The sequence below is a fragment of the Schistocerca cancellata genome, chromosome 1 (assembly GCF_023864275.1).
Source record: "Schistocerca cancellata isolate TAMUIC-IGC-003103 chromosome 1, iqSchCanc2.1, whole genome shotgun sequence".
Taxonomy (NCBI): domain Eukaryota; kingdom Metazoa; phylum Arthropoda; class Insecta; order Orthoptera; family Acrididae; genus Schistocerca; species Schistocerca cancellata.
Genome location: NC_064626.1, coordinates 394403478 through 394418698, shown reverse-complemented (window position 1 = coordinate 394418698; position 15221 = coordinate 394403478). Strand labels below are relative to the sequence as shown.

The window sequence follows — 15221 nt, the reverse complement described above, 5'->3', positions numbered from 1 at the left end:
CCTTTTGAGTTTTTGTAGGGTCTCACAAAATGGTTGTGCATTGGTGGTCTCCCCCAGAGGCAGACATTCGACCAAAATGATGAGGCCATGATTTTTTCTCCCAAGATTGTGGTACTTTTTGGGAGATGGGAAAATGGTGTGGCGTCATTGCAACGACTGTTTTTGCCCCAGGCGTGCAATGAGCCAACCATGTTTCATCTGTTCTCACACAAGAGGTCACACATTTTTCACCTTTCAGTTCAAGTCGCTCAAGAAAAAAAATGGTTCAAATGGCTCTGAGCACTATGGGACTTAACATCTTATGTCATCAGTCCCCTAGAACTTAGAACTACTTAAACCTAACTAACCTAAGGACATCACACACATCCATGCCCGAGGCAGGATTCGAACCTGCGACCGTAGCAGTCCCGCGGTTCCGGACTGCAGCGCCTAGAACCGCAAGACCACCGCGGCCGGCTCGCTCAAGAAACTCGTCGTAGTTACTGACCCGAGTTTTCTTGCGCTGCTCTGTCAGCTGTTTTGGGTCTCATCTCGCGGACATTTTCCGTTATTCCAGCGTTTCTGTGAGTGTCTCGTGTAAGAGAGTTCTAGAGAACTGTACAGACCTCACAGAAATTTCACTCACTGTAAATCAGGGGTCCTCACGTACATTTTCTTCGATTTTTTTTTGCACATACTCATCATTAAAACTGGAAAGTCTTCCACTCCTCTGGTCGTCATGAAAAATCGTTCTGCCTCCACGTAACTCCCTACACCATTTAAACACTGTCGTTCTGTTCGTAACACCTTCACCGTAAAGCACTTTTATTCGCGAAAAGCCGGCCTTTCTGGCCGAGGGGTTCTAGACGCTTCAGTCCGGAACCGCGCTGCTGCTACGGTCGCAGGTTCGAATCCTGCCTCGGGCACGGATGTGTGTGATGTCCTTAGGTTAGATAGGTTTAAGTAGTTCAAAGTCTTGGGGACTGATGACCTCAGATATTAAGTCCCATAGTGCTCAGAACCATTTTATTCGCGAAAAAAATTCGGTAGGTGTTATTCCTTCCGCAAGCAGGAAGCGGATCACAGCACGTGGCTCGCAAATGGCGGGAGTTCTTGCCGACATATTTCACGTAACTGGGCTCTACAAAGTGAGTTTACATACTACCGTGTTCTTGCAAGTCTCGCTCTGGTCAGCGTATCCCTGCTCTAACACTCAGTGTTGCCAACACTCAAAAAACGATAAAAACTGCAGCGTCTTATGCTCACAATGCACTTACTTTCAGGACATGCGACGTCGTATTAGTATGAATCGTAATGGGAGTAGACGTTGGCTGTGATGACATATCACCCAACCCCCCATAGACTGATAGCCAGTAAGGTACGCCGCACGGCTCCACTGGGCGTCACGTGCAGCCTCAGAGAAGGAGCGTGCTGCGCATGTCTGCGCCTGCCAGAGCCACTGTAGGCAGGCACCACACAGCACAGTAGCAGGGCAGAACATGACGCGCGCCGTTTGTTATCGGCGCGGAAAGCCCCGGGGCTGTCGCGGCGGCACGTGCTGGCTGATGCGTCGGGGTGGCATTGCTACGCCACGCCACGCCTCACTGCTGCGGCTCACCCACCGCCCTCTGTCCTCCCACACCACTGTCCATCTGCCACTGCACCAACTCACTCTCGCATTGTAAGCAGCACACTGAAAAGCAGGCGGTAGGCTGACGACGTGACTAGGAAAGGGCACTCACGTTCGAGGCCCAAGATTCTATGGAATAAGCATTTGGAATAAATAGATCAATGACATATTTTTCAGATCTGAGCTAGCGAACTCAGTGAACCAACTGAGTGAAACCTATTTCAGCACTACACTGCTCTCATGTTGTTTGTTGTTGTGATCTTCAGTCCTGAGACTGGTTTCATGCAGCTCTCCATGCTACCCTATCCTGTGCAAGCTTCTTAATCTACCAGTACTTACTGCAACCTACATCCTTCTGAATCTGTTTAGTGTATTCATCTCTTGGTCTCCCTCTACGATTTTTACCCTCCACGCTGCCATCCAATGCTAAATTTGTGATCCCTTGATACCTCAGAACATGTCCTACCAACCGGTCCCCTCTTCTTGTGAAGTTGTGTCTCTAAATCCTCTTCTCCCCAATTCTATTCAATACCTCCTCATTAGTTATGTGATCTACCCATCTAATCTTCAGCATTATTTTGTATTACCACATTTCTATAATTATTCTCTTCTTGTCCAACCATTTATCGTCCATGTTTCACTTCCATACATGGCTACACTCCATACAAATACTTTCAAAAATGACTGCCTGACACTTAAAACCTATACTTGATGTTAACAAATTTATCTTCTTCAGAAACGCTTTCCTTTCCATTGCCAGTCTACATTTTATTTCTTCTCTACTTCGACCATCATCAGTTATTTTGCTCCCAAAATAGCAAAACTCCTTTACTTCTTTAAGTGTCTCATTTCCTAATCTAATTCCCTCAGCATCACCCCACTTAATTCGACTACATTCCATTATCCTCGTTTTGATTTTGTTGATGTTCATTTTATACCCTCCTTTCAAGCCACTGTTCATTCCGTTCAACTGCTCTTCCAAGTCCTTTGCTGCTCTGAGAGAATCACAATGTCATCGGCAAACCTCAAAGTTTTTATTTCTTCTCCACGGATTTTAATTCCTACTCCGAATTTTTCTTTTGTTTTCTTTGCTGCTTGCTCAATATACAGATTGAATAACATCGGGGATAGGCTACAATCCTGTCTCACTCCCTTCCCAACCACTGCTTCCCTTTCATGCCCCTCTTATAACTGCCATCTGGTTTCTGTATAAATTGTAAGTAGCCTTTCGCTCCCTGTATTTTACCCCTGTCACCTTTAGAATTTGAAAGAGAGTATTCCAGCCAACATTGTCAAAAGCTTTCTCTAAGTCTACAAATGCCAGAAATGTAGGTTTGCCTTTCCTTAATCTTTCATCTAAGATAAGTCGTAAGGTCAGTATTGCCTCACGTGTTCCAATATTTCTATGGAATCCAAACTGATCTTCCCCGAGGTCGGCTTCTACCAGTTTTTCCATTCGTTGGTAAAGAATTCGTGTTAGTATTTTGCAGGTGTGACTTATGAGACTGATAGTTCGGTTATTAGACTGATAGTTCGGTAATTTTCACATCTGTCATCTCTCATGTTACTATAAATAATTTAATATTCCTGAACATGTGGAAGTTGTTGTAGGTAAAATTTCCTAGGTTGTTAGGCCGCTTGTTCTGAAGAAGTGGGGCTGTTTTGTAAAATTGTTTCGGCTACTATTGGTAGACCATCGTTTTTGGATAGATAGAGAAAGAAGAAAAGCACGAGAGGCGATTTTTCATTGTTTCTTCTGAGTCCTCTCCTGAGCCAACCTCTTCGTCTCAGAGTAGCACTTGCAACTTACCTCCTCAGTTATTTGCTAGATGTATTCCAGACTCGTAGTTTTCCTATACAATTTTAACCTCTACAGCTCCCTTTAGAACCATTAATGTCTTAACGGATGTCCTTTCATCCTGTTCCTTCTTCTTGTCAGTGTATTCGATATATTCCTTTCCTCGACTATTCTACGCAGAACCACCTCATTCCTTACCATATCAGTCCACCTAATTTGCAACACCCCCCTGTAGCACCACATCTCAAATGCTTCGATTCTCTTCTGCTACGATTTTCCCACAGTCCATGTTTCACTAACATAAAATGCTGTGCTCCTGAAGTACATTCTCAGAAATTTCTTCCTCAGATCAAGGGCTATGTTCGACGCTAGTAAACTTCTCTTGGCCAGGAATGCCCTTTTTGCTAGTGCTAGCATGTTTTTTACGTCCTCTTTGTTCAATCGGTCATGGGTTATTTTGCTGCTTAGGCAGCACGGCCGGCCGCGGTGGTCTAGCGGTTCTGGCGCTGCAGTCCGGAACCGCGGGACTGCTACGGTCGCAGGTTCGAATCCTGCCTCGGGCATGGGTGTGTGTGATGTCCTTAGGTTAGTTAGGTTTAAGTAGTTCTAAGTTATAGGGGACTTATGACCTAAGATGTTGAGTCCCATAGTGCTCAGAGCCATTTGAACCATTTTTTAGGCAGCACAGTTGCTTAACTTCATCTACTTCGTGACCACCAATTCTGATATTAATTTTCTCACTGTTCTCGTTTATGTTACTTCTCATTCGCACTACTTATCAAAATACATTTCCTTCATGGCAGGCAGCCACGAAACTGAAAGTTGATAGTTGTCTTCACTATTGGAATTATATTCTTTCTTAGAAATCTGAACCACTACTCGGACACAGCTTTCATAAATTTTGCTTTCCTTGGCTAACACACGTACGTTGTTCAAATCATGGTCGCAGTTCTCCTTGTGAAAGTTTCAAAGCAGATTTGGGAAATTTTACGCACAGTGAAAATATAAACGACAACCTTCTTGGAAGCATCGGCGTAAAATAGGTGTGTTCCATAGGTGTGTGACCTGATCGAGCTATCTATACATATTCTTGTGAGCTTCGTTAAGTGGACGACATTCGTTTTACGTCTACACAGTAAGGAAGGGTTTCGTAGATTCCACAATTTCTTAGATGAAATACCACTCTCCCGCAAGTACTCGTGCTTAATGGTATCTTATACTCTGTCCACAATGGCGATGTAGTTATGCTTGTGACGAACAGTAACGTTGCACCAATCGAAGTTCGAACATCTACGCCCTCAGAAAAGCTATTGCAAAACGACCGAACCATTGGTTATTTTCTCGTTTCAAGTGCCTTAGAACCTGACACGTCTATACACCCAGAAGGATCTTAATGAAATTTACACCGGACGCCTAAGTTTACTCATTTCTGTTATATACAGATGACATAACATAGTAGAAAACAGTACGTAGTTTAATAAGTAAATATATAACATTTCTGCAACAAAACTACAAGTTTCTGAACAAAAATTATTCCGAGGAACAGAAGAAGTTGCCCAGAAGGAACATTTTTAAGCTTACTTTTGAAGTTTGCATCTCTATCTGCCGTGTGCTTAATACCATTCGACAAGTCTTGAATGATTGTGATATATAGAGTAATTGAAACCTTCCCGATCGGCTGATGTGGATCAAGATAACTCACATCGGCCGAATACTGGGCTGACGTGATTCGTAAGTCGAGATGTATCTAGCATCCGTTAAAGTTAGGAATTCCATTTTCCTCTGTTCCTGTGTTTCAGCGGTAGCGTTTGTGATGCTAGCTGCCGGTCCCTCAACAATGGGTTCCGCTGCTAGCGTTCCTCTGTGTTCTACCGATTGTTCCCCGTTAAGTACAATCAAATTATCTGTTTCATTTGCGTCCATCACGTTGCCTATTTTACTGATTAATGCGTATTTAAAAATTTTGTCGCTTATTTGCACTACTTACTCCTACCGTGAGTGAGCTACTGCATTCGTAGCGGAAGGGTTTAACTCGCTACGAATCTGCACAATGCAAAATTCGTGCCAAGAAAATACCTGATTGATATTGTCCCATCACTAGCGTCGCCACGAGTAATCTCCCACTTCCTAATCGTAGCTGATCGTGATCGCATGTTCCTAATGAAATTTTACAGTGAGTAGGGCTGTCGTTACCGAAAGAAAATAACACCGGTTAGTTGGAGGAAAATGTACAACAGACTCTTCTGAAGGAAGAATCTACTTTAAACTTAAGCTAAATACCGATGATAATATTGAAATGGGTGGAACATAGTGCAATCTCTCGCGAACCGCACAGGGGGTAAAGGTACCACGTAATACTTATACAAAAACCACTGACAACACAAAGAAAACACAGATTAGCTAAAAAGAAGGCATAATTAAACGGTCGCCAGCCCACAAGGGCAATGAATCTCCAGAATCTTGAGAAAGGCAACGGCAAAGAAATTTAACCAAATAATCACTGGCGTGGGAACACCAGGGTTGTCACGCTTTTCCATAGCACAACTGTTCACGAGAAAATAAATGAACCATTATGCACTGGGTTTTGCAGTTACTTATTCTGAAACACTAAATTTTGAAAGTAAAATTAAATGGAGTTACTGGTTAAATGAGTGACTGGTTTAACTTAAACTCGGTTATGTAAAAAAAGTGGCTTTCGTTAACCTCAGTATAACGTAATGCAAAATTTATGAAAATGCACCAGTTTACTTTTGTTACTGAAAGACTGTATTGAATTTACTTTAAGCAACTGAGCAACTGGTTTTACTTTTAAAATAACATCAGTAAAATACATATCAAGTCAGCAGAAGCTACTCGCTAAGCTAAATACAGAATAAATCAAATTGCGCACTCTTACTTTTTGTTGCATCTTTAGTTATTAGTTTTTTCCGCTAAATGCAAATGTCGTGGGGCTAGAGCCTCCTGTCGGGAAGACCATTCGCCGGGTGTAAGTCTTTCGATTTGACACCACTTCGGCGACTTGCACGTCGATGGGGACGAAATGATGATGATTAGGACAACACAACACCCAGTCCCTGAGCGGAGAAAATCTCCGACCCAGCCAGGAATCGAACCCGGGGCCTTAGGATTGACATTCTGTCGCGCTGGCCACTCAGCTACCGGGGGCGGAAAGTTTTCCCACTGAACTTTTAGTTTAGTTTAAGTAGCCTCTGTTGTGCAATACGAGAATGAGCAGTTACTGTGGTAGAAATTTTAGACGTAAACTGGCAGTAGTTAGTTAATCACTTTTCATATTCTTAAGACACTCGGCGATTGTGTGGAAAGGAAAGGGAACCCTGCTTGCTAATAATGTCTGAGGACAATGACAACACAGGTGCCCCACAAGTTTTAACTATTGCAAGTTATTATTCAAGTTATTCATACTTTGAGAAAGAAATGTTGTTGGACAAAGCCTCTAAATTACTATGTTTGTCAGTTAACAGTCTTACGATGATGTAGCCGTGCGGACGACGACGAACGAAGCCGACGCCAATGCTTAATTGCCGTTGTTGTTGCTGCTGCTTTTCGATAATAAGAACCCCGAGTCGTCTCCAGAGCCACGGATAGTTATGGAACAGATAATAGTTCGGACTGCATGTTCCTCCACCTGTCCACTCCTACCGCGCTCTCAATACTCGCGGGTTAACAGATCGTGCGCGTCTGCACTGGCGCGAGCATAGCTGCACGCCGCGGCGGCGGGAGCGCCCAACCAACTCTTCCACACTCTTTCATGACTCAAGCTGCTCTCCTTCCTCTCTGGTCCACACGCAAAGATAAACAACGGCACAGTTACTACCATTTCGTCACTGCTATCGATATACACTCCTGGAAATTGAAATAAGAACACCGTGAATTCATTGTCCCAGGAAGGGGAAACTTTATTGACACATTCCTGGGGTCAGATACATCACATGATCACACTGACAGAACCACAGGCACATAGACACAGGCAACAGAGCATGCACAATGTCGGCACTAGTACAGTGTATATCCACCTTTCGCAGCAATGCAGGCTGCTATTCTCCCATGGAGACGATCGTAGAGATGCTGGATGTAGTCCTGTGGAACGGCTTGCCATGCCATTTCCACCTGGCGCCTCAGTTGGACCAGCGTTCGTGCTGGACGTGCAGACCGCGTGAGACGACGCTTCATCCAGTCCCAAACATGCTCAATGGGAGACAGATCCGGAGATCTTGCTGGCCAGGGTAGTTGACTTACACCTTCTAGAGCACGTTGGGTGGCACGGGATACATGCGGACGTGCATTGTCCTGTTGGAACAGCAAGTTCCCTTGCCGGTCTAGGAATGGTAGAACGATGGGTTCGATGACGGTTTGGATGTACCGTGCACTATTCAGTGTACCCTCGACGATCACCAGTGGTGTACGGCCAGTGTAGGAGATCGCTCCCCACACCATGATGCCGGGTGTTGGCCCTGTGTGCCTCGGTCGTATGCAGTCCTGACTGTGGCGCTCACCTGCACGGCGCCAAACACGCATACGACCATCATTGGCACCAAGGCAGAAGCGACTCTCATCGCTGAAGACGACACGTCTCCATTCGTCCCTCCATTCACGCCTGTCGCGACACCACTGGAGGCGGGCTGCACGATGTTAGGGCGTGAGCGGAAGACGGCCTAACGGTGTGCGGGACCGTAGCCCAGCTTCGTGGAGACGGTTGCGAATGGTCCTCGCCGATACCCCAGGAGCAACAGTGTCCCTAATTTGCTGGGAAGTGGCGGTGCGGTCCCCTACGGCACTGCGTAGGATCCTACGGTCTTGGCGTGCATCCGTGCGTCGCTGCGGCCCGGTCCCAGGTCGACGGGCACGTGCACCTTCCGCCGACCACTGGCGACAACATCGATGTACTGTGGAGACCTCACGCCCCACGTGTTGAGCAATTCGGCGGTACGTCCACCCGGCCTCCCGCATGCCCACTATACGCCCTCGCTCAAAGTCCGTCAACTGCACATACGGTTCACGTCCACGCTGTCGCGGCATGCTACCAGTGTTAAAGACTGCGATGGAGCTCCGTATGCCACGGCAAACTGGCTGACACTGACGGCGGCGGTGCACAAATGCTGCGCAGCTAGCGCCATTCGACGGCCAACACCGCGGTTCCTGGTGTGTCCGCTGTGCCGTGCGTGTGATCATTGCTTGTACAGCCCTCTCGCAGTGTCCGGAGCAAGTATGGTGGGTCTGACACACCGGTGTCAATGTGTTCTTTTTTCCATTTCCAGGAGTGTATTTCAAAATAAAGTTCCCTTGGCTATTACCCAACAATTTACAATTTTTTATTATAATAACAATCAATTATATACAGTCAAAATTAAATACACTAGCACATCGATTAAATTTAGTGCATGTAATACAGTTTACGGCTTCAGAATCAGAAGCACAGTTCCAGTTATCAACCGATACTAAACGGCGAAAATTTTGGATGGTGCAGAAGGTATTATACCCGGATTTTCGGTGTTACACTCATAAGCGGATAAGCAGAAAACATTCGTACTCTTAAGGCATACTTTCCCCACCCTTTCATTTCTATTAACTGTAGTATTAGTTAATGCACTCGGCTAGCAACCTTTCATAATCCTGTCAAATTGCAGAGGATGTAAACTGTTATCTTTAGCCCTGTAAATCCACATTGTGGTCATTGGGCAGTGTGGTCAAGTAGCTTTAGTTCACAAGTTGGTAACAGGTCGCGGTTTGTGGAATAGCATCCCACTGCACTTCTTCTTTGGTAAATCTGTTTCGCCGGCCGAAGTGGCCGGGCGGTTCTGGGCGCTAAGGTCTGGAACCGCGCGACCGCTACGGTCGCAGGTTCGAATCCTGCTTCGGGCATGGATGTGTGTGATGTCCTTAGGTTAGTTAGGTTTAAGTAGTTCTAAGTTCTAGGGGACTTATGACCTCAGAAGTTGAGTCCCATAGTGCTCAGAGCCATTTGAACCATTTTTTAAAATCTGTTTCATTTGTGCCTCAACATCATTTCCGATATCTTTTTCACAAAATTCATAACCCAAAGCTGGTTTTACCGGTTTCAGTTGCAAACCATCATCTGGTACGAAACTGTAACATGTTTTTCTTCCAGTTTCCTACCGGATAATGGTTTGTAACTGAAACCGGTAACCCAATAAAATAACCCAGTACAGCTGGAGGCTATAAATTTTGTGAAACATATTTCCGCTGTTGATTACCGCCTGAATAAAATGTATGTTATTGACTTTAACCGGTACTACCTTTCTGAATTCGTATTCATGGCGCTGGGCAAACTTTTGAACGTTGCCTATTCATAAACAGCTCTGCTCGGTGTCCCTTCTTCATGACGTAAGTTTTAACAGTCTATCAACATTATATCAGATAGAGCACAAACTTAATTTAACCATTTTACAAAATGGGCAAATTTACAAAATGGGCACATGACCTGCCGCTCCTGTGGCCGAGCGGTTCTAGGCGCTTCAGTGTGGAACCGCGCGACTGCTACGGCCGTAGCTTCGAATCCTGCCTCGTGCGTGGATGTATGTGATGTCCTTAGGTTAGTTAGGTCTAAGTGGTTCTAAGTTCTAGGAGACTGATAGCCTCAGATGTTGTCCCATAGTGCTCAGAGCCATTTGAACCATTTTTTCTGTCATAATAGGACATACCATTGGTTTGTATATTTTTATCCCTAAGTTGTCACAAATTTGTTTTAACGTATTTCGTAGGCATCCCCCATGTCACTTTGTTTTTCACTTCTGTGTTCAAGTCTTCATAGTCGCTGATAATAGCCCCAAGATAAAACCATCAATTGTTCAATCGACTAACCATCCACTTCTTCTTTACATGTTGTCGGTGTTTCTGATATGACCGTAGTTTATGATTTTTTAGATGAGATTTCCAGGTTATACTGCTTATCAGTTTTATTGAATTGGTGAAGTAACCTTTTTAATTCATCCTCAATATTTGCTGTCAGTACAGCGTCATTAACATATAATATTTACCACTTTATTTCCAATTCCATATCCTGGTTTCTTTCTTACAGCATCAATGATGTGGTCCATTATCAAGTTTAACAGGGGTGGGCATAATGAGTCTTCTTGTCTAGTTCCTTATTCTCTAACAATTTCATTAGTCAGTCCTTCGTGTGTTTCAATTCTCGTTTTATTATATGTATATCTATCTCCTATGGTTTCAACTACAGCCATTGGCACTATCTTATCAATTACATCCTTTTTTCTAATCCTATCAAAGCTTTTTGGCAATTCAACTTTGTGTATCTTTTCTGTGGTTCTGCTTTTTCTACATCATTCTGCATTCTGTCTCTAGTTACTGCTGTTAACAGTTTTAACGTAGTATCAAGCAGGTGATTCCCAGTAATTGCATGTTTGCCTCCTATTTTATTTACTGCAATCGTAATAATTTCTACCCATTCTCTAGATACCCCTTCTTCCTTCACAACGCTGTCAAATAAAATAATTACTGGTATAACACATCCCCACTACTTTGTTATGTATACCTTCTGGATTGTTTTAGTCTACTTATTACAATGGATATTTCCTCCGTTGAGAGCTCAATTTGGTTGTCATTTTGTGTGTTTTGGTATCTAATTTCAGATTATATTTTTGTTACGTTCTTATACTGTAATTTAACGTAATTTTCCCACTGAATTTTGCTTACATTCTTTATCTGAATGTGTTCATTTATATCCTTCTTTTGAATTTTTTTTTGTGTTCCATAAAGGTCTAATTTCATACAGTTGTATGTTGCTTCCAATAATCCTCCTTTATTTTTCGGATATCCGAATTCACCCTGTTGCGAAAGATCTAATTTACCATGTAATCGCCTTGACTTTGATTGGCTTTACGTTTCAGGAATGTGTTCTTTTCCTGAGTAGCTACTGATTTAATCTTGAGTTGTATTTGACGTGTTACGTTTACTATCATATTTACTTTTTTCGTACCTAAAGCTTCTCGTGTTGTCTTTTGTATATTCGAGTTAAGAGCAGCCCATCTAGCTTTTACAACTTGTTCCTGTACACATTAGTTAGTAACGATTTTCTCTTTTTTGATACAGCATCTTAGCACTTTCTTCATCTACAAAAATGTGCATATCATTAAAAGGTATAAATATTAATTTGGTTTCATTCTGTTCTTTTACTGAAATTCTGGCGGTAGCTTGTAACACATGATGGGTGAGGGAGATCGATCAGTGTTATTTGTTAAAAATTTTAAGTCATGGACGTAATAAAAATTTGCTGATTGCCTGTTTCGTCTGACTAACAATCATCCTCAGATAATGCTTACTAAACAGTCAGTACCTAAGGTACAATACTGGCCACATCATCATCGTTAGCAAGTGTAACTCGGACCATGCTTACTAATGAATCGGCACATCAGTACCATATTGGCCCATCGTCGTTAGTAAGTGTAGACGTGTTATACTTAGTGACGATAATGTGGGCAACATTGCTAGGTGCCGATTGAGTGTGATCAGCAGGTAATGTGCTATTAACATCCTACTTTTTTTTAACTTTTTCTATGGAGAAGCTCTTGATTTGCTATCAGTCCACTTAATTTTTAACATTTCTAACTTCATATTTCAAATGCTTCGATTCTCTTCTTCTTCAATTTGCCCACAACCCGTAATTTAGTTCCAGACGCACGAGTACATTCTCAAATATTGCTTTCCCAGATGAATGTCTATATTTGTCTATAGTATGCTTCTTTTTACCTGTGTCAACCTGCTTTCGATATTTTTCTTGCTGCCTAGTCGGCAAAACTTCTTCTCTTTCTCTACTACGTGGTCAAAAATTTGTATACTGATTTTGACGCTAATCTCATTCGTGCTGCTACTTAACCCTTTCCAGCCCAACTTTTATTTACTTGTGGGAAAAATAATTTTTCGCGTAATTCCCTACATAGTGATTGGAATAATATATATTTATAAGAAATTTTGTTATTTTTTTTTTTTGGAGGGAAATTTGGGATGACTCCATATGGCATCATTGGGCAGGATTTGTTTCCTTCAATCAGGTGGTTGTGATGTCACAGTGCTTGATAATGGAACTTGAATGAATATTTTAATTACACAATTTGATGCAGTTTATTAAAGAAAAATTAGTACATACAATAATGCAACTTGCATTTCAGGACAATTTTATGGTTTTTTACAGCACGATTGTTACTTTACATGAAAATTTAAGAAACAGTTCCTGTCTTTGGTAAAGCAAAGAGGTTTATTACATTTGATGCATTTCGTTCAAGAATATGCTGTAATGTACAATTTACATCTGTTTGTTTTCTACATGCTGTGGCCAGTGTGCAATGTTGCAATACCTTACATCATCAACTGGGCTGGGACCCAATGGGGGCTCATTTCTTCACAACTGTAGGTGATGGACTGTCATCTGATGGCCGTCCTCGTCTTCTTAACAAAATATCTCCTGCTTTTAGTAGTCCATGAGCTACATCAGACCGAAAAATCAACAGAGACATGTGTTTGGTAATTTCTCTTTGTCTGCAATGTCGGCGGTATAGGAGCCACGCATTCACAACACACATGTCAAGGAGGTGGAATACGATCCTTAGATAAAATCTTTTCACACCAATATTACTCCTATACAAAGCAACCAGCATGTCGTGCAGATCAACTCCTCCCATCGAAAGGTTATATTCTGGCCTTGGAACACCAATATATTTTCGTTCTACCACTGACCAACGTTTCACCGGTTCTACTGGACTTACTCCTTTGTATATGATGCAAGAACGACAGACTTGTTATCATACCAATTCAGCGCTATGATGCTCCTTTCTGTTTCAGTTCGATAACCGTATGATCCTCGTTCTTGCTTTTTCAGCTCACTGTCTGCTTTTGGATTGCAGCCATTAAGTCTTGTGGGTCGAACAGTTCCAACAGCCAAAATGCCATAGTTTTTCAGGGCAGAAATAAGATGGTAAGAGGTGAACCAACTGTCTGTAAACACTTTAAAATTTTTATATTTTGGCAGTCCTTCCACAAGCCTTATCACAATATCACCACTTATACCAAGACCAGTATCATTATGTACAGTTCCTTTCCCTCGGTATATTTCAAAATCGTACACAATTCCACTAGAACCAGCACAGGCAAAAACTTTTATACCCCACTTGTGTGGTTTGCTTTTTACATACTGTTTCAGGGATGAATTACCTTTGAAAGGAATGATTAATTCATCCACTGAATGATATTCCTCAGGTTCAATAATTGAAAAACCTTGTTTGATTTTGTCAACAAATGGTCTCACCTTGAACAGCTTGTCATAATCAGGGTCCTCTCTTCGTTTCATTTCATTCACATGTAAATAATTTCTTAGCTTATCAAACCTATTTCTAGGCATTGAGTCAGCTATTGGAGAAAATCTTGTAGCCTCTGCCCAGTACATTCTGCAACTAGGCATTTTCACAACACTTGCTAGGATGTTTATCCCTATATACTTTTCTATTTCACGAACATTTGTATCTAAAGATGCACCTGTTTTCTGTGTGCAGTATAGATTAGATTGCTCGACTAGGTTCTGGATAATGTCATCACTACACATTGTTCCGAAATACTGCAAAGGTGTCAGTTCATCTCCTGGAGGGTCAGAAAAAACTGCATTACATGATGTGTCCACTTCTTCAATGTCCTTCATTCTCCACCAAAGATCCCAGTGTGTATCACACTGAATTTTCTGAGCTGAATGACTTGGTGCAAGGTTTGGCTCAGCAAGTAATCTTGAAGCTAAGGGAACATCATCTTCATCATTGGCTTGAGGGTCCAGAATTTCAACCATATCAAGGTCCATTCCTTGAAGAAACTGTATATCCAGTGTAGCAGGGTCCTGCTGCTGAGCATTTTCAATCTCTTCCTCCACATCAGACGTATCAAGGTCCAAATCAGATAAATCACCTTCGAGAAGCAGCAATATTTCTTCTTCTGATAATGATATACGACTGTGAATCATCTGGTAAACTAACCAGGAATTTTTTACTAAAGCAGCAAAAAAAAAAAAAACTGGTAAATTATATCAATAAAATTTTTAACATATTAATATTAGTTAGTATAATAAAGCTTCAAAAGAAACTTGAAAATATTAGACTTACACATTATGGTAAATTTTAGTCGAAGTTATTGCATGTACTACATTTGGTAACATGATAAATGCCAAATGATGCCAAATGGAATCACACATGTTTGTGACTTCCAAGCAGAAAATTACCGTAACTAGCATTATTTTCAAAGTGTTTACTAGTTAATTTACACTTTCAACAATAATTTATTAGTGCAACTTTTATATTAGTTTCCTTCCTTTACCTTGATATAATATTTGGAAAGTCCAGCTGGGTGCACTGTACCGTAGACACCATGCAACAATACTTTTGTCAAGGCATTGTAGCCTGGTGCTCTCTGTTTTATCTAATTCACGGTAGCCAACCTAAGAACAATGAACTTTAGAAAGCCCTGCACACTTGTTTATAATCTTTAAACAAATAGTTTGGCCTTGGGGAAAAGTTAAATACACTCCTGGAAATTGAAATAAGAACACCGTGAATTCATTGTCCCAGGAAGGGGAAACTTTATTGACACATTCCTGGGGTCAGATACATCACATGATCACACTGACAGAACCACAGGCACATAGACACAGGCAACAGAGCATGCTCAATGTCGGCACTAGTACAGTGTATATCCACCTTTCGCAGCAATGCAGGCTGCTATTCTCCCATGGAGACGATCGTAGAGATGCTGGATGTAGTCCTGTGGAACGGCTTGCCATGCCAT

General features: G+C 42.2%; 1 protein-coding gene across 1 annotated transcript; it reads right to left on the bottom strand.

The window, feature by feature from the left end:
• Nucleotides 1-13161: 13161 nt before the first annotated feature.
• LOC126178262 (piggyBac transposable element-derived protein 2-like) lies at nucleotides 13162-14403 on the bottom strand. Its single transcript, XM_049924521.1, has one exon. The coding sequence runs from the start codon at nucleotides 14401-14403 to the stop codon at nucleotides 13162-13164; it is 1242 nt and encodes a 413-aa protein (XP_049780478.1).
• Nucleotides 14404-15221: the final 818 nt, after the last annotated feature.